Source organism: Phoenix dactylifera, chromosome 9, assembly GCF_009389715.1.
Source record: "Phoenix dactylifera cultivar Barhee BC4 chromosome 9, palm_55x_up_171113_PBpolish2nd_filt_p, whole genome shotgun sequence".
Classification (NCBI taxonomy): domain Eukaryota; kingdom Viridiplantae; phylum Streptophyta; class Magnoliopsida; order Arecales; family Arecaceae; genus Phoenix; species Phoenix dactylifera.
Genome location: NC_052400.1, coordinates 10,272,442 through 10,299,702, shown reverse-complemented (window position 1 = coordinate 10,299,702; position 27,261 = coordinate 10,272,442). Strand labels below are relative to the sequence as shown.

General features: G+C 37.2%; 2 protein-coding genes across 5 annotated transcripts in view; both read left to right on the top strand.

Annotated features, from left to right (window-relative positions):
* The window catches only part of LOC103705698 (MAP3K epsilon protein kinase 1-like), a 35,074-nt gene extending 30,188 nt beyond the window's left edge, over nucleotides 1-4,886 (top strand). For all 4 annotated transcript variants that reach the window (XM_008789516.4, XM_008789517.4, XM_039129986.1 and 1 more), the window contains 5 exons: nucleotides 339-721; nucleotides 819-953; nucleotides 3,491-3,897; nucleotides 4,013-4,127; nucleotides 4,433-4,886. In XM_008789516.4, coding sequence (XP_008787738.2) covers nucleotides 339-721; nucleotides 819-953; nucleotides 3,491-3,897; nucleotides 4,013-4,127; nucleotides 4,433-4,609 — 1,217 coding nt within the window. In that variant the 3' untranslated portion in view covers nucleotides 4,610-4,886. The remainder of the gene's footprint in view (nucleotides 1-338; nucleotides 722-818; nucleotides 954-3,490; nucleotides 3,898-4,012; nucleotides 4,128-4,432) is intronic.
* An 18,568-nt stretch (nucleotides 4,887-23,454) lies between these two features.
* LOC120111989 (transcription factor IBH1) lies at nucleotides 23,455-24,328 on the top strand (the record flags this gene model as incomplete). Its single annotated transcript, XM_039130561.1, has 1 exon — nucleotides 23,455-24,328. A coding segment is annotated over one exon (516 nt), but the record flags the coding sequence as incomplete, so codon positions are not given.
* Between the last annotated feature and the right edge of the window lie 2,933 nt (nucleotides 24,329-27,261).

Below are 27,261 nucleotides of genomic sequence, written 5' to 3'. Positions count from 1 at the left end.
TGGTTTTTCTATGTGGAATGATGGAACTCTCATTTTATAAGTGGCCTCTGCATGAAAGTAGAAAAGGGTATCTTTTTGTTTTTCCAGTAGAGCAGCAGTCTTCACATCCTTTTGTATTCAAATCATCTGGGTAGGCTTCCCATGATCGTCATCTGCTTGGAACTTTTATATTGAACTTCAGTTACACCATTCTTGTGGCGTTCTGCTGTATTAATCTGATATTGTTGTCTTTTACAAGCTTCTGTCAAATACTGTAATATAGTCTGCAATCAAAAAAAAAATACTGTAATATTGTTTTCTTTTGTTTGTTTGCTAAACAGTTCTTTAATTGTTTACAGAGGTATCCAGACATGGTCGAGAAAATGGTAATCCAGACTCAAATATGAAATTTTTAAACAAAACGACGAGTAGAAAATTTTTACCCCCATCTGTGGAAGGACCTTCCACTTCTGGAGTCGCTTCCCAGACTGCGTCTGGTGTGTTATCTGGATCTGGTGTATTGAATGCAAGACCAGGAAGTACAACATCATCCGGATTGCTTTCACAAATGGTATCTTCAATGAGTGCTGATGTGGCAAGGGAGTATCTTGAAAAGGTGGCAGATCTTTTGTTAGAGTTTGCACAAGCTGACACTATTGTAAAATCTTACATGTGTAGCCAAAGCTTGCTCACTCGTCTTTTTCAGATGTTCAATAGGATAGAACCTCCTATCCTTCTTAAGGTCAGATTGGACATTTTTAACGTGGTATTAATTACATTTTTTTCTTGTTTAATTTACTAATTCTGTCATGTTATCTCATTTATTCTTCTAAATGTAGATACTGAAGTGTATCAACCATTTGTCAACCGACCCAAATTGTTTAGAAAATCTTCAGCGTGCTGATGCAATCAAACATTTGATTCCAAATCTTGAACTCCGTGAAGGACCTCTTATTGCTCAAATACATAATGAAGTGAGTATCCTACATTTCATGTTCTATGTGATCACAATTTTTTTTAGATACCTAAAATTCAACATAATTTTTCTTCACATCTATAATTTGTCTAAATTACTACTCCAGTATGTTGCTGTACTTTTTTCCCCCTTTGGCATGATTATGGATGTAAACGAGCCTAGCTCAAGCCTGGGGTATTATGTAGACTAGAGCTAAGCTCATGCCAGCTCATTTAATTTCTAGCTGAGCTCAAGCTGTTCATGAACAACTTGTTTGAGAGATTTGGGGAGAGCATAGGGTATCTCAAGACTTTCACATGTGTACTTTGAGCTAATTGACTTGATAATATATTAATCTTAAATTAAAATATGTTCTTTACATTTTAGTTGTTTTATTTTATCATGAATAATGATAATTTCTTATAATAAAAGATAATGATTGAAATAGTATATAGAAATATTTAAATCATTTATGTATTCGTATCTTGAATGTTTTTGAGCTGAGCTCAAGCAAGCATTCCTATTTCCTACTTGGCTGATATGCTAGTTGAGCAAAGCTGAATTCAGACCAAATTTCAAGCTGAATTCAAGCCAAATTTCAAACTGAACGTGTTCTGGCTCACGAACTGCTTGGTCGTTTGGCAGTCCTATATGGATGCAGGAGGGAGTGCTTTATATTAGTATTAATTTTGACTTGTGCTTAGTTCTATCATATATTCACTCTGCACTCGTACTTTGCTACCTATGCAAGTTTAGCCTCAATATTTTAATGTATATAATTTTAGACTTATCTTTGGAATGTTACTGAAGTGCAATGATTGGGCTGCAGCCTGAGTATGCTGACTCACTTAACTTTTTTTATACTTCTGTTGAAAATAACCTATTTTCTTTTCTGATTATTTTCATTTAATTGTAAAATTATACTAATATATTTTAATATCCCTCAGCTAATAAAGTTAATTTGGCCCTCCTTATCATCTAGGGCTGCAACTTTGGCAGGTCGGATTGAGTTGAGGGCTAATCCTAACCCAACCCAGCCTCTTCTTAAGCTAAAGTTCAGGCTGTATTGGGTTGAGCTGGGTGGTTTGGTCGGATTAATCAGTAGATTGAATTGTACATTGGCAATAGGGAAAAGATATTGGGCACTTTATTTAGTTAGGATTCCATTGGTTTGGTCTTGTTTAGGTGCACTTGTGAAATTCTGTAACTTAACAAGGCTAAAGATGCAGGCAAATGAAACATGTAGGTATTTTTTGTGAAACATTAATTTCATATTTTTTGTTTATCGGGTTGGGTCTGGAGGAGCTTAGTCGGGTTAGGGTCTGGGGATTGTTTTTAGCTCAAACCCAAACTGTATCCAACTTGGGGTTTATGTTGTGATTTTTTAAGCCCAAGCCAACCATAGTTCATAAAGCATTGGCCCTACTGTACCCAATTAGCAGATTGGGCTGATCATTTTTGGTTACCCCTGCTATCAAGTAACATTGTGTCTATGTATTTTGTTTCAATTTGTCAAACATTGATTCTTATTCTTAAAAAGATTATTTATATTAGGGTAGCATTTATCTTATAATAATATTTGAACAATGATTTCTGAATACCAGTCATCATTACTCTTATTTCAACAGCCAATACCAGATCATCTCTGTAAAATAAACTAGTGGTTATACATATTAAATATCAGCTGTTAATTTCATTTTAAACATGTCCAGCTATATACTTTCATCTGATCTCTTTTTCAGGTTGACTGCAACCAATACAGTAATATATCATTTGCATATGCAGCGAAGTTGTGTTTGTGTGTGTGTGTGTGTGCCACTTGCAGAGCTGTATGCTGCTGTTGTAAGAAGGGAAAGCTTAAATAATGATATATGCTCTTGCTCTCTCTTTTGTGCTTGTTTACTTTATTTCTCTCTCTCTTTTTTTTTTGGTATAACATGGGGTTCGAGACCCTTTCCATGTGGTATGCAGCATTTTTCTATCAAGATTGATCTGTGAGTGCATGGTTTTGTGAATATCCCCTTCCAGATATAGGGATACATGAGTCATTTTGCAAGATAGTAACAAATATGCCGGAAGATGTAGCTGAATATGTAATTCATTTCCGACTGGAATTTTTTGTAATGCCAATAAAAGCAGTCCAACTCCATAAGCATACTAGTAGTTCATTCATATGTAACAATTGCCAAGGAGTACAGAATTTAGATGCAGAGTTCTTGGGCCTACCTAATAAGCAAACTGTAGAATTCTGTATATATTACATGCATTAATTGTTGAATCACTTAAAGTATAAGAATTCATGTGTCACATAAACATGTGTGTGTTAGGTTTGTTGATACTTCAGATTGTTGAGAACAAAAGGAGAATAATCTGGTTTACAATTTTAGTGCTGCTACTTAACAATATTTCCATCATACTTTTTCCCTAGATGTTCTAAGTTCATTTTCACAGTTCAATGATCTTATGTGCATTGGTTGAAAGATACTGTCCAATTTGCTCCAGTGCAATGTTCATCCGGAAGCTAATTTCTGATTCCATTATTATTTTCATCTGCAGGTCCTCAATGCCCTATTCAATCTTTGTAAGATTAACAAAAGGAGGCAGGAACAAGCAGCTGAAAATGGAATTATTCCTCATTTGATGAACTTCATCATGTCAGATTCACCATTGAAGCAGTATGCATTGCCTCTGCTGTGTGATATGGCCCATGCATCACGCAACTCAAGGGAGCAGCTAAGGGCTCATGGAGGATTGGATGTGTACTTGAACTTACTGGAGGATGAGGCTTGGGCAGGGACAGCACTGGATTCTCTTGCAGTCTGCTTGGCACATGATAATGACCACAGAAAAGTTGAACAAGCATTGCTAAAGAAGGAAGCAATTCTGAAATTGGTGAAGTTTTTCCAGAATTGTCCAGAACAATATTTTGTCCATATTTTGGAGCCTTTCTTGAAAATAATTACGTAAGTATCCTTCACATCGTTCCTTCTCATGTCTTTGTTAATCAATCTAAAGTTCCAGGAAATGCCCTATGTCTTTTCCGAATTATTAACATTGGATGCGGAAACAAAAATGCAGGAAATCATCGCGAATAAATACATCTATGGCCATCAATGGTCTGACTACATTGCTTATTGCAAGACTCGACCATCAAGATGCTATTGCTCGTCTGAATCTTTTAAAGCTAATAAAGGTTAGTTGTCACTATTCTTGCATGAATACAAAGATGTCCATTACAAATGCTTCAGGTCATTTTCTTGCAAAAATTTGGGTGGTAAACGGAGAGAGTGAGGTAGTTGGAGATGTTGGGTACAGAGAGCAAGAAACTGGCATAGCGGAGTGACATGGGTGGGGACAATTAGAGAACTGGATGTGGAAAGTGAGGTTCAGCCTCTGTCAATAGAGCACAACCTTTTTTTGGGGTAGAATGTTTTCGGTACTATACCTTTCTACAGCAAAGTGAATGAATTCTTTTGTCTAAACCTTTATTTCTGTCAGGCTGTGTATGAGCACCATCCTCGACCGAAACAGCTCATAGTGGAAAATGACCTCCCTCAAAAGCTCCAAAATCTGATCGAAGAACGTAGGGACGGACAGCGCTCCGGAGGTCAAGTCTTAGTCAAGCAAATGGCCACTGCACTGTTGAAAGCGCTTCATATCAACACAGTTCTGTAAATTCAGGTCAATGCATCTTCTCATGTACATTGATTCCCAAAGAAAATGTAATTATAATTTTTGTTCTTTTTTTTGTTTGTTATCTATATTCTGGTGGAGCATGTTCTCTTCATTTATTTTTTCCGTTCACCTTTGTTTCATTAGGTTGTTTGGTCACCGTAATGGCTATTAATATCCTTGAGTTTTGCTGAAGTTCATTCACCAAATGGTAGGAATCAAGATGGACGAACTTCTTAAATGTTTTGATATTAAACATGTTAAAGATAAACTTATTAAAGGTGTTGGAATGCTGTGATTTTTGACATGATCTTTCTAACCCATACTGTATTATCAGACGAGGAAATCTGTACTTCACGGAACAACTATACCATGAATATATTTTTAGCAAAGATAATTGTATGAAAAACTTTAGTATGCTAAAATTGCGACATAGTTGAGTATACCTGCTATTTGCTCTCGTAAGTATGTGGGGAATCTCATGACAGTTTAAGGTGTTATGACGAATAATAGCTGCATGATTCTGGTTGGAGAGGGTTTTTGTTTGATCTAGTGAATATTTGGAAGCGAACACTCGGGAAAACTGTGTATTATGTCAAAAGTTGCTTACACGTGAGTCGAGTCATTTGGGTAGGCTTTTTATAATGGAGGCTGCATGTAACAAGGTTACGGATATGGTGCATGTAACTTTTGAATGGCTTTTTACGTGACAAGTAAATCGGCCTCGCATAAACAAAATTAACTTCTAGGGTTTAAACTGAATGGTAATGCTAGGGTGAAAATAATGAAATCAAGTTTTAAGTTGGAGCATTTTCCGTTTGTTTTTTGAATTTCTTGAATAGGTCCTCGTTATAAATTTTCTTTCGAAACACTTTCGGAAATTAGGCCATCTAAAATCTCATCCCGTCTTCTTTTTCTTTACCCGTTTTAGTCGTTTCTTTTGTCTCTTTTGCCAACAAGGTTATGAAAACAATATAATGTTCCAAAAAGTCTGAGAATAGATTGTCACTGTTTTAATCAAGCAATTGACCCGTTGCCGCCTGAACGTTACCTTTGAAGCACCTAAAGTGGGTTTAAGTCTGATGGAGGATGTAGAATGCAGCAAACAAGAAATGCTGCCTGATGATTTGTTCGCTCATTTTGATGTTTTTGATCGTTACACCCAGGAAGTCTTGAGCTATATTTTAACCTCCAAAGTAGCAAATGTTTGCAGGGTCAGGGATTCCCATATCCATCTCATGCATGCCCGTTGTCAAACTAGTTTTAGCTTCACTCGAAGGCTGTCCCTTTGTATTTTCTCAAAAAAAACCACACCTGTGGGTTTGACGGGATGCTTCCGCAGAATTAAGACCCAGGTTGAGGTGACGTGCAGACAAATATTAGCAAAACATTCCTGTCATGTTCCATAGCGCTCGCTATGTATATGCGTAGTGCAAAACTCCATCTTTAGTAATCAATGCAGTGTTAAATGATGAAAAAGGAAAACAGAATCTCCATTTTTAGATACAATAAAAAATAATATATACAAACAAACATAGCGAGCAGTAAATTTCCATAATAAAATACCTAGGTACTTGCTACGTTGTAGTTCTCTGTTGGGTTGGGTTGTTTTTTTTTTTTTTTGACCAAGTTCGAAAGAAGAAATGTAATGGAGTTGTGCTTATATTCCTCTCTCTCTCTCTCTCTCTATTTTTTTTTTTTAACACCGGCTTCTCACACCACACGTAGCTGAGTATAGTTTTTTTTATTGATTTGTTAAGAGTTAAACAGAATGTGTAAGACGTGGGCAAATTTTTTAGAAGTTTTTATTTTTTAAAGTATTTTTTTGCATAAATATTTTTCTAAAAATTCAAATTTTTGTTAATACTCTTTTACAATATATATTTATTTTTGTACCTTATAAAATATCGTTTTTGCACAAATATCTCTAATATAACGGTTCTTCTAATATCGTTAAGAAAAATCATATTTATTTTAATTAAAAAAATTTAAAATTGAAATTATGTTTTTGTCTCCTATTGCAATCGTCTTATAAATATATTTTTTTGCACATCTACTTATTAAGGATATTTTAGTTATTTTAATTTGAAATTGCTAATTTTTAACGGCGTTAGATGACATGGATACATTTACAAAAATAAGTATAAAAAAGAGTAGAATAACAAAACAAGTATTTTACAAGAATATATATGTAAATATTAATTTTGAAGGATATTCATGCAAAATTTGATATTTAGAAGCGTATTCATGCAAAAAATAAAAATAAAATTTTATTAGCTGTCCATCATTAATTTGGAGGGAGAAAGTAAATATGGCGAGGTAGGTAGAAAGATTTTGTTTGTTATTAAACAATTTTTATCTACAAAAAGGGCGATAAAATGAGGGAGGATCATACAAAGGAGAGAGATAGAGAGAGAAATTGGTTAGTTGGGAAGAGAATTAGAGAGATATCATGTTAACGGAGATTTTTTTTCCTTTTTTTTAAGTAAAAAGGAGAGAATTTCTTTAGCTGGCTCTCTCTCTCTCTCTCTCTCTCTCTCTCTCTCTCTCTCTTCTTCCAAAATTGCCGCTATAAATAAATTCTATTTTCCTCTAATTGCAAAAGTTGTCATAGTATGGGATTATTTAATCCAGTGAGAGGGTTTAAAAAAAATCAAAATAAAGGACTGCTATGAATTTGTAAACAACCGATGAGGTCAGGTTAGGAAAAAATATGTACATGAATCCTTATCTAAAACACTCCTACCTTGGACAATGCAGCTTGCTTTGGAATAAATATCTTTATGCAACCTTTCAATTTATCATCTAGTAGTTTTAAAACAATCTTAAATATTTGTTACATAAGTTGACTGGGAGCTACAAGAATTGTCAAATAGATTGGCATTTGGGAATCTTCCAAATTAAAGTGGTGAAGGTAGATTTTCACACTTTTGATGTCTTTTCCTTATTGCAGAAATGTTTCACTATATTACATCTCTCTCTCTCTCTCCACAATTTTCCTCCTTTTGAAAATCGAAGAAGAATCCAGTCGATCGATCGTTTCATTTACTAGATTAGCTCAGCCCTAGTCAAGGTGTTGAGTGGAAGGCTGCAGAGGAGAGCCTTATCCAAGTGATCTAACTCCCATCTTTTTTTGATCAAATTATTCTTTACTGTTATCTTTCTATTAAATAAGCTAATTATCCTTGCTGACGGTATCAATTTCTAATCTATTTGATCCTTACACTTTCTTATATTCTTTATTTTCATTATTTTTTTATTTGATTTTTTTTAAAAACTTCAATTTTTTTGTTTGGACAAATTATTTTTAAATATCGAAACTGTAATGATGATTAGAACTCAGACAAAGAAGTATGCTTATTAAAACTTAAGACATTTGTATACAATGTAGCATAGTTGGGCTTTGGGATGGGCCATGCCTGCTTCCAACCACAGATTCCAGTATATAAAATGGCTAAGCTTTTAAAGCCCAAATCCAATAAATTAAAAAATAATTATCATTTTTATATATAATAAAAAAGTCTCGAAATTCAGCATAGTTTGCCCCAGAGCCTTCCCACTCCGTAAACCTTCCATTTGACATCCAAATCCTTCCGTTGGAGGTTTCCAGCTCACAAAATTACCCCCTACAAGGGAAGTTTTATTTATTATTATGATCATTTTTAAAGTATCGGTATGTGAAATACGATTTTCTATCGAAGACGACCATGTTAAACACTATCGCCTCCTTGATACTTAACACATGAATCTCACGTACCAAGGGCATCGCAGCCATTTAAAGTAGATTTTTGCAGACCACGTACTTGCAATTAATCCTTTATTTAATTAGATAGTCCGCATAAAAGCGCAGAGCTGTTCATAGAATCAGTCGCATATATGCATGTACGACCTCCAGTAGTAATAATAATAATAATAATAATATAATAATAACCAGTAGTATCCAATTAATTCAATCAAAAACTACTTGTTTAATTTGTTGAATAGTTTAACAGTTTTACTTACAGGCAACTATCTTTTGTAAAAAAAAAAATTATTTTTATTTTTTTATAAATTTTTTATAAATATTTCTATAAACTTCATTTTTCTAATAAATGCAGGGTGGTTTTGCCTCCTCCTTTATTAAAAAAAAGAAAAAATCTATTTGTGACTCAAAATTGCAAAGGCATGAGATTACCAAAACATATTTATTAACAGATCATAACGTAGAAACTATACTTTGACATGCCGCCATCCCAGTTAAAAAGCGCACAACAAATACCCTGCACTGCCCTTGAAATGATCACACGAGGGGGAAAGGAAAGGAGTAGATAAAACGCATCGACAAGCCTTGCGACTCCACCAGCTGCCGGCCGGAGGCAATCTCCATCACAGCCCTCTTGAGCGGTCCAAAGAACTCCACCACCACCCGCCAGCGCACCTGCGACCACCGCACGAGTCGTCGAAGGGTCAGCTTCCGGCGTCTGTTCCCCAGCCGCACGGTGCCGCCTCCCCGCCGCCTTCGAAGCCTCCGCTGGCCCATGGCCAATCCAGCGAGCTGCCTATCCTTCCCGCCGCACCACCGGATCACCGCCACCCTCCGGAGCTCCGCCGGCGACACAACGCAAGCTATCTTCGCCATGTTTCTATCAGGCACTGCCACTGGAGTTAAATTAGTCTACTTGGCTTTAATAGCGAGTGAAGGGAAAGCTTCAGCCTGGTTGGCCCTTATAGAGAGTGAAGGGAAAGTCTAGAGTCCTTAATGATGGTCGTCATGATGATTGTAATATGATGAGGCTAATAAATAGGATGATGATTCGATGGGGCTTACGATATGCTGTTAAGTTATTCGGCCTTGGGGTCCACAGGTCATCATTTTAGAGTGTGAGAGCAATCATTAACTACGTACAAATTGGGCTAAGAAAAGCGAAGGATGGGCCGGCCTTCGCTTGTGGCCTACTCTTTGTGCTTGGCACATGATGAGAGGAGGCTTGATGGGATCTTGAGGGCAGATAAAGCATTAGATCTTTATTTTTCTCCAACTTAGTTTTGTTTTGTTTCGCATCTTTTGTTAGATTGGTATAATTATCTATTATTATGTCACTACTTTTAATTTGATATAAACCACCAGGAGTTCCCACATCATCATCATCATCATCATCATTCATTCACAGGGATTCAATTGTTTACTTTGGGTTTTCAGGTGTTGCTTGAGACTTTAATCTTGGTATCTACAAATTTTTATCGCATGCATCTGATGCACCTTTAATTAGGCATAAAGAAGTAGCAAGGCGACAACCAAAGTGCTTCCAGAGTTAAACATAACTGGTGGGTCTAAGAGCATCAAATTAGATGCCCCCCGCAGCATCATGGCCTCCGTCGTGTACGAAAAATCCGTTTGATTTAGGAAGAAGTTTGAATTGCTCCAATGCTTCTCAGCGACATATCCCTTTCATGACGCGGTTGCCACGGCAGCGAAAACGATCTTATGCTTGGACTCAAATAGGACGATTCCAATTCTTGGAATCGTCTTATCACCAAACTGACCATCGAGCTTACCCAGATGGTATCACGCTTTCCACTTGGTCAAGGGGGCTGCCGCCGTTCGATTCTTCTTTGTGCCAGCCCTCAAGAGATGGATAACTATAGAGGAAAAAGTCCCCTTTATCATATATATAATTGTAAAAAATAGCGATTAATTTTGTATTATTTTTGATAACTACAGTAGAGAAAAGTGTTGAATTAAATTAAATATTTTAATTTTTTTTGAAAACCGTGCCGCATTTAATCCTGCTTTTTTTCGATTTCTTTCCTTTTCATGCGATTCCTTGTGCATCCGGCCCGTGTCCGCACATGATCGCGCGCGGTTCGCACGATTGGGCCGCGGCAACGGGCTCTTTTTTTTTTTTTTTGGACAGATTGTGCTTCTTTTGGCACGATTGGGCCGCGACAATGGGAAAAGTTTCTGAAGTATTGAAAATTTGTTAAGGGCACATCTGACCCTGCTGAGACCTAGCTGAATGAAACGGAAAAAGTTTTTAATACCCTAAGATGCTTTGATGGGGATAGGGTCACTTGTGCTACATGTATGCTGCTGGGGGAAGCTGATACTTGGTGAAATATGGAAAGAGAAAAAATGGGACAAAATACTGCATCTTTGACTTGGGAACGATTTATGGATATTTTTTGTGACTAGTATCTTCTTTGGAGCGTGAAATTAGAGTAAGAGAAACCAACTACTGTGAGTGATAGAACTCAAGGATACTAGGATCCTCTGTGCTCCACCTCTCCTATTCTGGCTGCCACCACCTCATTCTGATCTCATTGCTCTGCCTTGCCGGACTTTATAACCTCCATCTCACGGAACTTTACCACACCTCTCTATTCCCTTCTTCCTGCACACATGCATGACTTGCAATGCTGACGCCAACCTCAGCCATAGGCCACCCCTCCTTTTTTGTTCTCTATCAATGCTTTAGATTCTTATCAACTAGTCTGCCTATTCTTATCCTAAATTTCAGATTCCTATGTCTTGATGCATAGGATAGAGATTTCCAAATCATATAACTCTTAGTATGGAAGCAGTTTAGAGGTAATAAATCATATCCAACGGCTCAAATTATCGATGTGAGACTTTATCATCCAATGTAGACTTGGTCACATCTAAGTAGAGATCCAATTTGAGTATAGCCATGTTCATCTCTCTCTCTCTCTCTCCCCCCCGCCCCCCGCCTGTGTGTGTGTATGTATATTTGTGTATATATAAATATATATGCATGTATGTATATATATACATCTATATGTATATATGTGCATATATGTATATATATGTTTATATACGTGCGCGCGCATGCATGCATGTGTGTGTGTGTGTATATATATATATATGTATGTATGTATGTATGTTTGTATGTAGGCATCTATGAATGTTGTATCTATTATATATCGGTGATTTTGGTTCACATGGACTAAAATAACCATTTGTTTTGAATTTTTGAAGGAATAGTAACAAATTATATTTTCATTCGTGTAAAATTGAATTTTGCATAGTTGGATAGTTGAGCAAGGAGTATTGGGACTACCACATTGATATGGGTTGCTAATCATGGGATAAAGCATGACACTATAGATTGTTGCCATGGGTTGAAGCATAGTACAATAGATTGTTGCCATTGATACGAAGGATAGTACGTACTATGTATTGCCAGTCATGAGCTAAAGCATGACAATGTGGTTTGTCGCCATGCACCGAAGTATGGTACTATAGATTGCTAGTCATGAGCTAACGCATGACACTATGGTTTGCCAGCAACAAGCTGATGCGTGGTACTATAGATTGCCAGTCACGAGCTAAAGCATAACCGTGGATAATCCAAAATCGAAAAGATAATTATTACAGACTAAAAAATGATTACGAGCTAAAGCATGACCATGGATAGACCAAAGTCGAAAAGATAATTATTGTCAGATTGGAAATAAGTTTTTTGAAACCGTTGCCGAGTAAAATAATTAATCTAATAATATATAATACATCACTTTTGAATAAAATAACTATTTTGATGATTTATAATGTGTGTGTATATATATATATACCAGTTTGTTTAAATGGTAATTATAAGTGTTGAATGGTTAGTATATAATTTCATGATATTTACATTTAGATTGGTGTGCTTGGGGGATTCTTATTAAGTTGTTAGTCTTCGTCATTTTTCTTTTTAGAGTTACAGGATGCTTAGTAATTAGCTATGTTTTGGAATTACTTATGATAGGAGGAATAGTGAGGGCATCACTGATACTAGTCAAATAATTAAAATTTATAATTACTACTTTTTGTTACTTACTAATGATGGAATTGTTTTATCTTATTTCAAAACAACAGTCCCCTTTTTTAGGAACGCCGAGTTCTTTTTTTTTAAAAAAAAATTATAGAGATTTCATATTCTACCAGCCTTGACTGGAGTAACGGATTTGGGCCATGACAATATGACTAATGGATTCATAATACATGAAGGCTGACATTATGTAATGATTCACGTGTACGACTAATTCTTTTCTTTGAATTTATGAGTAGCAAACGAGAAAGATGGTGCACTATTACTATAATGAGGGCGCCATGATTCTACGTAAACGTCATCGTGGTTGAAGTCTATAAATGATTCTTGTTTATCATAAAATGACTAGTGGTCTCGCAAATATGATGCCTCCTGCATTTTGCTTTCCCTAATGAACAATTAATTAATAAATACCAGAAGCAGTTTAATGAGATGATGCCAAAGTTATTCAAATTCATCGCAAATAACAATTTCATAGAAGCCTCGGGTCAAGATGGGCCTAATATAACATCGGACTCGGCTGGTAACACGTTCCTATTCGGGCCATGGACAAGCAAGTCGTGGATCATATCGCAGCCCAGCTAGCTTTGACCCGACGAGTTGGGCTTTTAAACCTGGGCTGAGTTCTTTCGCGCGGTGGGACGGATGGTGGGGACAAACCCAATCCATTTGCATCGCTTTTGGAAGCTGGAAAGCTCCACCATTGGATCACGCACTTATCGCTTTGAGAGCAGTGTAGAATTTCGATTGCTTTGGGATCTGCGTAGGATATGATCGAACGGTTGATGCCGCGAAACGGATGGCAGTTTGGTGATTGATTGGGGTCGGAAAAAGGCCACTGTAGAAGAAGTTTTTAGAAACGGATGCTGTGGGACGGGGTGTCACGAGAAAGGCAATTTCAAAGAACACTAGTTTTTTCTTTGCATGGAAATCTTCTAAATTTCGTGGTAATTTGAATCTCTGAAATCTTATCCGACCTGAGCCTAATTTGATCGGTCTAATTACATTTATCAAGCTAAGACTTGTATCTAGCTTTAATCAATCTCAAGTTCAAGCTTAGTCCATTCTTGGTGGAAGTTCTATCTCACTGTGGATTATATGCTAATTGAACCAAAAAATCAACTGTTGGATACTTGGTTTAGATCAAATGGTTGACCATATGCCAAAAAATAAATAGTTAACCCAAACTTAGGGGCCATTCTTGTATTATTCTTCTCTTCTCTAATAAATTTGGATGGTCTTTCCCCCTCCAATCACACGCATGCATGCACGCACATAGTTCAATAGAGAGCACCAAAATCGAACCTTGGCAGCTTATAACCTTGATTGAAGTTTTACTCACTCCCATTTATATTGAGCTTTATTCAATATAATTTCAAATCAAACATGAGCAGGACTCAAGCTGCTCTAATCAGTTGATAAACATTTGACCTCTTCTTATCCGAAGAGGATCTCAATTATTGATAACTGAAATCTTACTAAGCACTGCTTTCATTTCATAGAAAATTCATTTTTACTTTTTTTCAGTAATACCAAAGATTTGAACTGTACCTCCTCCAAGGGTAGGTATTTAGAAAAGAGGTGCCAGCAAATTAAGCTGACAGTTGTTGGCAAGTATTCTAGTTTTCTAGTTAATTGTTAGAGATTCAAAGTAGAGGAAAAAAAAAAAATTTGTACCCTCCTTTTCTTTTTTGATTTCTAAGTGAGAGAAAGATAGACGTTGCTCATTGATTCATTTCATGAGAAAAATAAAATCAATGCCCAAAATAGGGTTTGTACATATCATGCCAGACTGTTGCCCATTTATTGTAAGTTTTTATAAGGGTAAGAACTCATGTAGATATGTGTTTAGTCTCATATTGATTATACACTGCGTAGATTCTGGATATTTATATTAGACTAATAAATCCAAATAATATCCTCTGGCTAGTTTTTTAAATAAGTCATAAATTATTTCAGATGGCATTAGAATAGATTTGGTCCATGATCCATATAGATCAAGGAACGCTACAATATAGGCCAATCTGGGTTGACTACGAACTGATTGTGGTATTTGTAATTGAATTTTTGTAGTACTTGTGATTAGATTTGAATGGATTTAGCTCTTTAGCCTAGTGAGGACACTAGGACTTGGAAGGTGCATGTGAGAATCCGTGGAGGCGCGTATTTAGTCCTACATTAGCTATGTATTCGATAGATCTTAGGTATTTATATGGGATCAAAAAATTTTAAAAAAACTTTCCAGCTAGCTATTTTTAGATGAGGTATTGAGTTGTTAGTTCCATAAGAGCAAAGTCAAATTTCCAAACAGTGTTGTACAAACTTCCCTCTTGTTCCCTCAACAATTGAGTCGATCCATTGCACTCTGCAAATATAGTATGAAAAGTCAAATTTACAGCAAATATAGTTTTTTTCTTTTTAAGTTAAGATTTAGCTGTATTACGTTTTGAGATTACAGTGCTATAAAGTAGATATATGATGATAATAGCAAGGCTCTCCTAGGTTATGTAAAAGAATAGTTACACCAGACATGAGATAGAAACTCAGGGTCAGTTTAATTTCTTAGGTGAAGCAATATTTCATCATTATCTTTGGCACAAAGACCTAAATGTTAAGTAAGCATGAGACACTGCTAGGTTTTGGTAGTGTGGACAATTATAAAGTGTGAAGATTAAATTCCTTTATATGGCTAGAAAAAAAAAATCTTATGTGCCATGGCCTTGCAATATTTAGAAGTTAAAAGCTCTATGCTTCCATGGTACATCATCATGCAAAGATAATGGTACTCAGTCTGGCTCTATTGAGATTTTGTTGGTGGCCGGTAGTCATCAAATTGATATTCTCTCTCCTGCATCCATTGGGGGATACTCTTGATAAGAAAGGTGGTGGGCACTTATTCAGCAATCTCTTCCCTCAAAAATAAAAAAAAAGAAAAAAAAATCACGAAAGCTGCATTTATCTTTTGACATAATTGCTGCCCATGTATTGTATCAATAACAACAGAGAAAAAGGATATGCTTTAGCCAAAACTGATCTAAAACAAATTTCTTAGAATTTTCAACCACAATATATATTCACTTTTGTTACTAGAATTTTCTCCATGCAAGAAAACATCAAAATATTAAATCATCAATACTTATATCAGTAAGCTAAAATCCAGCTTGTTAACAGCTTTTTTTTCACACACGCAGAGAAAGAGAGAGGGAGAGAGAGAGAATACTGATTGTATTGCTTGTGGAGTGGGTGGCAGGAAGCATTGCATGCTAAAGGATGGCCCATGTTTTACAATACCTCCAAATGCTGACCCACTACCAATGCTACAATCCACCTCCCTGGAGCATTAAAATATCAGAGAAACCTTTCATTCCATTGTGGTCCAGTGCCATGGGTATGGTTTTAAACTGGAAAAGAAAAACAAATTCAGGATGAATGGTGGTTTTTTTTTTTTTAGAGGGGTGGGGGGGTACAACAGGATGCATGGTGTTTTAAAGAAATCTAATTAACTTGCCCCTTGATTGACTTGTTAGGAGGCCTTCAGTCCATTAAGACAATATTGAGGAAAGGCAGTCCTTCCTGATGGTGTGGATCAGCTAGCTGCTTTTGCTTTAATAACCATAAGAGAACATCATCAATTACTTCTCAAAGCACAAAAATAAATTGTAACTGGTGCGATATAAGCCATAAACAGCAATAAGGAATTAAGATATCGATCAATACTCATCAAAGTTCGTGAGTTAAAAAAAAAAAAAGGGCCAAGAGCTTGCCTGTTCCATTTACATCCATGCTAGAGTTTAGAGATGGATATCTAATAGAAGAAAATTAGGAATAATAATGCGATGCTAACACTGACATATTGCCTTCATCAATAGCCCAAGAGAAGAAGAGAGAGGGTACAGCTCTTATCATCCCTCTTCCATGAGAATGAGCTAGCTGTACTCTCTCTCTTCTCCCATTGGCCTTGATGATCTCTTCTTCGCCTAGATGCCTCCTATATACATAATAGGAGGGCCAGTTATTTTGGCTACCAGCATTCTGGTGAGAGGTTCTTGGCACTGCAAAACTATACTTAAATAGAAGGAGGGAAGGGATGAACCCTAGCTACAAAGATGTGGGAATTCCAAGTGTTGGAAGGGAGAGGGTACATGGCTGCATGTTGGTAAAGCAAAGTGCCTGGGCTGCTATTGGGGCTCCATTTGACCTTTAGCCAAATCCACTCCCTGGTCTTAGTGCGGAACACTGTGGTTTCAGAAGATGATGGGATTGTGCCATAGAATCCAACAACGTAGAGAGTGCTGCTGCATCCTTTTTGAGCAAAGACAGTCTTGCTGCATGTCCAAGTTCTTATCCGCAGCTGCTGCAGTGTTCCCTGAGATTCATTTCAAACCATAGCTTACATGTAATAACATACGTGTAAGCGTGAGATTTCTCCATTTTTTTCAGTGTATAGTAATGATGAACAAAATATGAAATGGTTCGATGACACTAGTCAGTCTGCTGCATGATTTTGTTGCATGGGCTGGTGAGGAGGGAGCAAATTATGCTTCCTTTTATAGCTCTATTTTTTCAGTCCTTTAATCTTTTGTCATTCTTTTTGTTTCTTGCTTACGTTTCGTTGGTAGAAACAAGATGGGCTTCCTCCTTTGTCCTGAGGGCAAATCATCTCTGTCCTAAGTCAGTTCTTTTTACTGAAAGGAAAAGAGAGAGGGAGAAGCCTACAAAAATTTATTGGAGGAGAAAGAAGACTATGCATGGGCTAATTGATGAGGGAACATTAGCCTGTGAAGTTTACACATACTAGAAATAGCTCTCTGATCCCTGAATAATGGAGTTCCACTCGGACAGAAAAGTAAAGAAAGAGGACAAAATAGCCTTCCTGTTGGAGCACTAGCTCAGGAAGATTATTCAATCCCTTTCTAACCAAACTATGGAAACAGAAGCTAGCAAGTCATGGTCTCAGACTTTCCTCATATCCCTGTTTAGCTTTTCTTCACACCTACCAAAAGGATTTAACAGAGCCCAATCTACCTCTCATTTCAAAGCTTTCGACAATATTGGGGCCATAGTTGCCTGATAAATGGACACAGCAACAACAGATGATCGATGGTTTCTTGAAAGTTATCAGGAAAAGTACACGCCATTCCCACTGGCCATCCTCTCTCAGCGAGGACCTCACTAGTGTGCGTCCTGTTTTTGATGGCCAGCTAAAGAATTTCACCTTCATTGGGGTCTTGACTTTCCCAAAGGATTGATGCATATGGGCAGGTCACAATTGGACGGTTCAGAAATGTGTGGGAATATCTCGTAGAGATGGAAGACGATATGAATGTCATGAATCATAATCTAAAATTTTTCACTCCCTGCTTATTTCTTGATTTAGCTCAAATATAACTAATAGAATTTCTGAAGTTATCATGTTAACTTGTTATCATTTAACAAGCTTGTAAGTTTGAGATTTCTTCAACTCTTTCAAAGAACACCTGTCTTGATTCATGACATATGTTTCCCATTCATCGTTACGAAAATTGAAGATATCATGGAATATAATGTGGGCTAGTTTTGGTAAAAAATGCTATATAAACTACTACATTCAGAAAGAATGATGAAACTTTTGGACACTATAGTCAGAACTATTCATTCAAAAGCATGAATTGTGTTGTACCAAAAAGAAAAAGAAGCAGGAATTGTGATCCTGAGCCCTGCCCAACCAAATCATTAATCCAAGTAGCTATTGGTGCTTGAGAGAGGAGGGTCAATGTACACAGCTGAAGACAAAAACCATTAAACGATTCTTGACTATGGAGGTGCTATTATAGTGAAGGCAGAAGGAAAACTTTGAGCTTGTTTGGCGGAGGATGTAACAGGGACACAGCGACTATTGACCGAACAAGTGACCTAATTGTTTAATTTCCATCAGAAGGCCCCAAAAGTTGTGTCATGATGTGCTACCACCAATGTGAGCCATTAGCTTCTGAGCTTGTTATGCCATGCACAGAAATCTGCTTTAGACCCAATACCAGAAGTTCTGAGAAATCAAGCATAAGATGATGAGAGAGGCAGGTTAAATGCTTCATTTTAACATGCAAACCATGCAACTAAGCCGGCATGCCCACGTATTTTTACATGTCTAGAATGATGCAAGTGATTGGTCAAGGTGAGCCACTGCCATTTTTTTTTGTCCATCATAAGAATGCTGTACTTCTGCAATGCATGCCTGGATATTGTAAGGAACTATGCAGACGGTTATGCATTGGGTAGATTTCTAGATATTTATACAAAACTAAAGAATTTTAAATAATATATTTCAGCTAGCTTTTTTAGTGAGATCTCCGATTGTGATAAATGGTATCAGAGCAGATCCGGCCTATAGCCTATATGGGCGGTTATGCATTATGAAATGAAAGAGGCATGCCCTGTACTCATAAATTATCAACTTTTGTGAGAAATATATTGCAGTGATCATTCAACATAAGAGTACGGATCATTTTTTGTATCTAATATTGTACTTGATTAATACAATTATTCTTGTTGACTTAAATACTATATGATACTTTTTAGATGGAAACAAGGAATAAGCTATGAAAGGAATGCAGGCAGAAAGGATAGAGATTGGATCAACTTAAAACTAGATTAACCTATATTTCTTAAACCATGGTGGGGGCCTTATATGACATTTATTAATCCCTTGAACATCCATAGATGTTTTACTAAGAACCCACTACTTGCAGGTGACAAGGAGGCTGTCCATGTAATTAGTCAATTAGATTGCCCAATAATGAGGAAGTTTCTAAGAAGGTAAATGTCAACTGGGTAGAAACTAGACAACAGAAAAAATTGTCAGTGGGAAAGAACAGCAGTCTTCAACGGGCCAAGTTCATGCAAGCTAAGAGGCTGCCTTGCCAGGCCCCAACCGGGCCGTCACATCAACATCAGAGCCCAAATGCTGGCCACAATGGACTAAAGAATAAAAAGCCTGAAACAGAATAACATAAGAGCCCTTGCTGCAGCCCAGCCCGTGCACAAGGGGGCCCAGGCCTAAAATGACATTTGAATGGAAAATATGAAATGGGGGCCTCCTATTTTCGTCCTTTCCCAGTCAGGAAAGAGGCAAAGAAGAGAAAATTCTAAGCTGAGTTTGGTTGAGGAATAGAATTATTCTGCAGGGTAGGGGGAACTTATCCCTCCCAATTATTATAATTTTGTCTCTTATTCACTCTTTAAATACGTAATGATAACTTTGTCTTAAAATCCAAAAAATCCTGAAAACCGATGCATCTACTTATTGCTGCACCTATCTCTCTAATCAAATGCCAAAAAGATAACTTATTCCATGGAATAAACTATCCCATCTACAGTGGAAGGGATAATCTTCCAAAAGTATCCCCCCCACCAAAAATACAGCTGACATTCAAAGATGTGCAGGACTTCTAAGGATTTGGCATTTCAGCATAGTATGGAACATCATAATTAATAACCTCTTGTACAAGTGAAAGGAAAAATCGGAAAAAAAAACGCGACATTAGTGAATTATTACAACATTTTCAGGCCTAAGCGAAGAGCAGCACCACAATATTGGCTGTTTATCTTATGTAAGATACAACTATGTCACTAAGTTATTTTGACAAACATCCCCATTTCCTCCTCCCTGCTTGCACATATATGATCCATTCCTTATGTATGTCGTGTCATGATTCATTGCCTATCAGTAGTAGCTAGATTCCCCATTATCCAAGACTTTATAGCTTTTCTTTTTAATCCATATTTAGCTTATATTTCGTGGCTTCATGATCATAGAGTCCATGGACAGAGAGAGACCTTCATTCAGACCTCATGCATGCATCCATCCTTCTCTCTCTCTCTCTCATTTTTATTAGGAAATGAAATGGTGATGTGCCAGGCACACGTGCACATGCCTCTTGAGTACTAAATCGAGTGGTGACCATTTCTTTTGCAGTCACGTATCTCTCACTAATGATCAAATCGCTGGGCATAACATCCAGTTAGTTCCCACGTCCAATCCGTGGCACGTGGGAGTGGGAACCCTCATGGGCCGGTGGTTTTGCTCTTCAAGGTTGACTACGCTACGTTCCAAGCCTGGGATAACCACACCACCTTTTTTCTAAAGAATAACCGAAAGCGTGAAAACGAGTGCAGAATTTGCTATCGTGGATTCAATGAGTAGATGAAACTGACCAAAGTGCCAAAAAGAATCACTGCATGCTCTACCATATGAGGTTCCTCCTTCAATCCTCCGCCACCTTTGAGACTTGGGGCGATGTATATGTGATTAGACAAGGACGGTGGTAGGGTCCCCATGGAATGGATCTCATCTAGATATATTTTATACAGCTCTCAATATTGAGTTTGTCAACCTTTGAAGGCTCATTGATCTACGTGGTAGCTAGCATCTCTTGTGCTGAGGTGTCGGGTTTCCATTGGTGGTCAAGCTTCAAGGTGGGACCCTGGAAACTTATGTCAGCTGATGGCAGGTTTGGAGTTAGAATACATGAAGCCTAGCTACCTGCCGTGGTTCATATATGCTCTCTGGAATTCAATTTGTCGGTCGGTTGAAGCTTAATTAACCCTTGAAGCGTCACACATTTTCTCAAAATATTGGTGATGAACAACTAGGCTGGACCTTTAGAAAATGATCGTATCCTTTGAGTAAGAACATAAGAATGACTAGTTGCCAACCACCATAAAGATCAGGAAGCAAAGGGTTTATATGTACATTTGAAGCCTCAGTACATGTCTCCCTATAAAAGTCTAGCCTAGTCGTTACTCGACGAACAATCAAAAAGAAAAAGAAAAAGCCACCAAGAAAAAAAAAATAGACTCGTTTAATTAATTACAAGGTGTATAAAGATAAGATTTAATGATGCTTATTTTTTTTTATTTCCTTTTTCGTTGTAATAAATATTTTCTGCATTCGAATAGATATATTAACATCATCGAATTTTTTTTAAAAAAAATTCTCAAAAAAAAAGTTATATTTTATAGCTTTCATGTAAATTTGTAGCTTTAATCTTCAACCAGATGGTCCTAGAATTAAAAAGAATACTTTTTAAGTGTTACTTTTGGAATGACACTTTAAAGAGATATTATGTTGATTCTCCTGCTGCTAAATGGAATACCTGGGAAATGCTTAGTGCGGGTAGGCTTTCACATCCATTTGGACTTGATAATGGTCTTCTCTGTGGGAGCATTCATGGTAGGTTTTTTCCACAGACCATTTCAAAAAAGTGGAAAAAAAGAAGGAAAAGAAGACGAAGTAAAAGACGAGAATTTCAAAGATTTACAACTTTGAGGTCGGCATAACCAACGGTGGGCCTACTTTGTTGTAGTTAGCGTTCTTCCATTTCCAACAACTCATGTTCTTCAATTTGAATTCATCACATATACGAATATCAAGAGGATCATGCATGTATTTATATCATCATGAGAGAATTGAATATATGTCTCGGGTTCACTAGCTATATATATATGTTTTTCTTTTTTTTTCTTTTCTATCTATTAAGTACATTAATTAGGATCCTCTTGAAGTTTTTATGGTAATATTATGGCATGCTATATAACCTTCAACTTCATCCTTGTAATGGTGGATAAGTTCTGCTTAGAGAGAAAGCAACAAAATAGCATGTCTTTAGCATGATATTATTCTCTACCTGATCAACCCTATTTCTGCCATTAATTTATTCAATGCTAAGAATCTGACCATGTGAAAAGATGGATTTATATTCTATATTCCAGTGAAAAAAAATCACCAAAGCAATCCCTGTGAGAATCAGATTTGACCTGGAATGATTGTATATTATATACTTCAAGCTCTCCCATGCTAAAAATGGCACCAGGAGGAAGCATCAAAGAAAATTAAGATTATAAGAAGACCATTTTCTTCTACGCATTTCTCTTGTACATTTAACAATTGTTTCTCATCTAAGATGCACCGTACGGTAATAAATAAATTACATGCATGGTCATTGGATATATCAGCTTCTCAGTTCTTAAGAATTAATTTGGATGATAGACATATGTATATGTTAATTTATGCGAAATTCGAGACATAATCTAGTGGGCATAAACCAATATCATGTTGCTACTAATCAAGATCCAGCTGTAGGCGTTCAAGATATGGACATGCTGCAATGAACTTGGCCATAATTAACAAGTCTTTTTTAACTAATAATATGATGATGACATCCAATTAATTAATATATATCTCCATTTTCTTCTCTGGTTTTTGATCAAAAAGAATAATTATAGATATATATACCTGTTTGGGCTCTCGTTATCTACTTTCCATGCTATATATACATTTTAAATCCTTATTCTTATCATGTTAAGAAATCAACAGTCACGGGAGAGAAGTTGGGCCATCTCTCATTTGAAAAAAACAGCGAGATTGAAAGGTTTAGACGTGAGACCAACCGAATGGCAAAAGCCAAGAGCAAACAAATGCCATAAAGGAAATAGAAAGCGGGAGGAAAGGTTCCCATCAGCCCTCTCAAGTGGGTCTTTTATTCCATGTGCGATCATGTGGTGGTTTGGCTCCTTGGCCCCACCCACCACTTCTCCAACCCCCACCCTCTCCCTCCCTCTATCAAAGACTTGATTCCTAAGTCTCTCCCACCTCTTTCTTTATCGACACCCCCATTCCCATCCTTCGCCTCCTCTCTCTCTCTCTCTCTCTCTCTCTCTCTCTCTCTCTCTCTCTCTCTCTCTCTCTCCCTGTCTCCCCTTATCTTCATCCAACCAACCTCTTGCCTAAGAAATAGCCTCATCTTTCTTAGATTATAGAGTTTTCAGAGCAAACTAAAACTCTTATTATCTTATTTCTTCTCTCTCTCTCTCTCTCTCTCTCTTTCCTTCTCTCTTTGTCAGCCATGTTTCATTTATAGGACAAAGGATTTCCATGTTGACGCGTGTGTCAGAGAACTATTTCTCTCCCTTTTGTCTCTGAGATCAAGGAGGCCCCTCTTGTGTCAGAAGAAAAGATCCTAACCGTACTTCAAAAGAGACCCCCTTCCCCCCCAAGTTCGTTAACCCTCGCTCCCTACTCTTTGTAACCACCTAAGTCCCCCCTCCCACCCATCTCTCTCTCCTTCTCCTCCTCTTCCTCCCGAGTCCAAGCCCATGTCGGCCTTCCACTTCCTAAGAGCTCTATCTCAAATAAACAAGAGCACCCCCAAGTCCTCCCTTCTTCTTCGCAGTCGTCGGATAAGGCAAGCCGCCTATGTTTCGATGGCCTGCAGGGCTGGACGTAGTCGACTGTGGAGTCGCGCTTTGCTCCGCAGGCTCCAAAGGCGATCGAGGCTACGGTATTTGATCAGCCAGAGAACAAGGGCTGGCATCGCCCCTAAGAGGCTTAAGGTGGTGAGACCAAGGTCGGGGGAGCCAAGCCGAGCTGAGGCCCTCCGGAGGCTGGTTCCGGGTGGGCCTGGCATGGATTACTGCAGCCTGCTCGATGAGACTGCACACTACATACAGTGCCTTAGCTCGCAGGTGCAACTCATGCAGAAAGTCGTGGGCTCGATCTCTTGTGAGACTCCGCAACCATGATCGCAGCACCAGATACGAAAGGAGGAGAGAATTAATTATGATAGAGCTGTGAAGGAAGATCGAGGAGGAGCAGGTGAGATGGGCCGGTCGGTAAGTCTCTGCGACCAGAAAGAGAGGGCATCTTATTTTAATAAAGCATGTGTTTATTAATATGATATATATATTTTGGTTGTAAATTAGAGTGAGCTGTTGTGTTTGTTAAGGTGTTCATGTACTTTAAAGTTGAAGGTTTTGTCCATAAATTCTCAAGAACATTGTTCAAGGTATTGACAGCTCGGTATATTTTGGAGTATTGTGCAACTGGTTGCACTAAACTTGTTCTCTTTCTTATATTTACCATTTACCATTCCAGGACTAATTCTAATGGCAATGACTCCAAGTATTGCAGGTGGGAAGAGGGGAGGAGGAAGGGAAATGTTCACCATGGTGAGTATTTCTTTTTTTGTTCCTTCTTTTAAGAATATGGTGACTATTAATCTGCCATGATGGAACTATAAATTAGCTTAAGAGTTGGGTGGTGGGTTGGTGTGGGTTCCACAACCTGGCCGGTGGTCGATGGTTCTTTCGTGCCCGCAAAGGATCGAACCGTGCAGGGAAAGAAACCAAAATAAATACCCGCACGAGGAGAGGATCATCTTTCATGGCTTGCGGCCCATTTCTGCTTTCATTCCACCCACCAAGTTATTCTTCCCCTTTTTGGGTGGGACTGCCCCTAGAGATTTCAGAGTGCTAACTCTCCTTCTCCAGGGTTTGATTCTCTCTCTAGTTGTTTTTGTGGCCTGGTATTATGCTTGTTGTCGCTTGCTTTACCAGGCATGCATGAACTGATGCATATATACCTCAGATGTCGAGCATTTATGGGAAGCTTCTGTCGTCATTTCGACCATCCTTAAGCCCTTGAAACCTCTCTCTCTCTCTCTCTCTCTCTCTGTGTGTGTGTGTGTGTGTGTGTGTGTGTGTGTGTGTGTGTGTGTGTGTGTGTATCCATCAGCATCTGCACAAGCATGTGTACTTTAGGTTGATGAGGCCTGCAATTTTGGGGTCACATGACGAGAGATGACAAGAGTCCCTTCTAACTTTACTAATTAAACACTAGCCTCATCCTAGGATTAGAAACAAGTATCAATCATGAAGCTCTGGTACTGTCATCAAGAGATTTACCATCAGGCACCTTCACCATCTTTGAAGAATTCTTGATGACCATGACCATGGAACTTTGAAGTCTCTCGATTTCTAGTAAATATATCTTAATTATGGTCCTAGTCAGATTGGAGTCTAATGAATTACCTGCAATAATAATCATGCTGATATGCGAAATGAACTGTTACTTGAGTAAGATGAAGGAAATGAAACATAAAGAAATATTGTCTTTTGAGTAAAGAGAGAGGAGTATCGTTCATTGCTTCATATGCAAACATATGATAATTGATTTGGTTGCTTAAGGAAAAAAAATTAGCAGGAGAGTATATATGTGTTCTAGATGTCTAAATTTCTTCTATGTATGATAATTTTGGATTGAGTCTTGTAATTCAATTAATAGTTGGTTGGTTAAGGGGCTTTTCCGGCCATGAAGAAACTTTTTATGTCATCATGTGAAGCATTTCAGTTGTGGGGACCAATTAAAGTGATTAGTTGTTTTAATTAGTTTTTCTGCTTATTTACTTCATTGCAGTTCCAAAAGTACTTATCTTTGCTTGCTTCCTAACCTAAGAAATTGGTCCTACAACTAATCTAATTTGGAATCTAGTTTCTGTTTTTATATCTCTATAGTACCAAAGGATTAATTGATCACCTTATCCACAACTTTTATAAAGACAACGACAATTCTTTTATTTGCACCAAAATAGAATTAAAATGTCAATGGCTTTTTACCTTTTGGTTGTGATAGTTAATTGAAATTGAAAATTCCACCTATGCTAGGTGATCCTTCAAAGGAATTTTTGGTGGTAAAACTCTAGTTTATCCTTGACAAGGCAAACAAAAGCAGATCAATTTTTTCAAACCCTATATTTTAATTCCCATAAGTGCTATATATATATATAGACACAAACACACACACACTTATGTTCAGATCACTACTTGCAAAAATTTTATTCATCATTTTAGTTAAAACTAAGTTATCCCTAAATTTCTTACATTAATGCCACATTCTAGATTTTGAAGGTAGAGTTCTATGTCAAATAACTTTTCGTTCATCCTTCCTGCTAGACTAGTATTAGCCAACGATCTCTTAAGAGATTCAGTATTGCTATTTTCTTTTTGTTTTGAGAAATATATTACGAATGCCACATGCTAGACTTTGAAATTAGAACATATCCCCAGCCCAGGCATTGAGGAGAGCACTGCTAACTAGCAAACCCAACTTAGGAACATAGAAATCACTAAGATTCACTTGACCTTTAATTTACTATTTTTACTACAATAAAAAAGTTAAAATATGAATTTCTCAATGTATTTTGCTGATGATTTTTATTATCTCCCAATGATAAGAGTTTTAAATTAAATACCTGTTAGATAATCAATTTTAATTGTTAAGCATGATATCCATTGTTCATACATTCCGTATCAAGTTAAGCTTTCATAGTCAATTGGTTAGTTAACATGGTATCTGAACTCTAGATTGCTGGATGTCAATCAAGAGCTCGAATTGTCCAATTCCATTGTTTATTTAGTTATCCCCGATTTTGTTATTCCTATTGATCTTGGTTTCTGATTTAGTTATTCCTCCACATGTGGGGTTTGGGCTACAGCCGCTACACGTTTGAGGAGAGGGTATTAGTCCTATTTGCTTATTTAAATTGCAGCTTGTATGCAAATTAAATATTATTTATACAATCCTATGATAAAAGCAAGGAGAGTACATCATTTAGTTGCCTTTTATCTCTTCTTTTTTATTTTCTATCTTATGTTTTCCTCTCTGTTTCCATTTCATCTCGAAAGAAATGTGGGGAGGTAGCTTCCACCGTTTTGATTAAAAATAGCAAGAAGGTTAGGTCACATTTGCTAATCAATTTCTGCATGTTTTCTGAGAAACTGACAACTATCTTTTTTTTTTTCTCTATCTTGCGAAAACTAGCTCAAAGGATAAGATAAAGATATCCATCATGTCTTTAAAATGTTTTAGCCTAAATGTGAGACATTAAATTCACTTTGATTTCTGTTGCTTCTACCCTAATTGACCATATTTTTAATTTCCCTTCCAAGAGCAAAGTTTAAAAAAAATGTGACCGTAAATCATCTAAACTAGTTGGAGTTGTGATGAATCAAATTTGACAAAATTATAATGAGTTT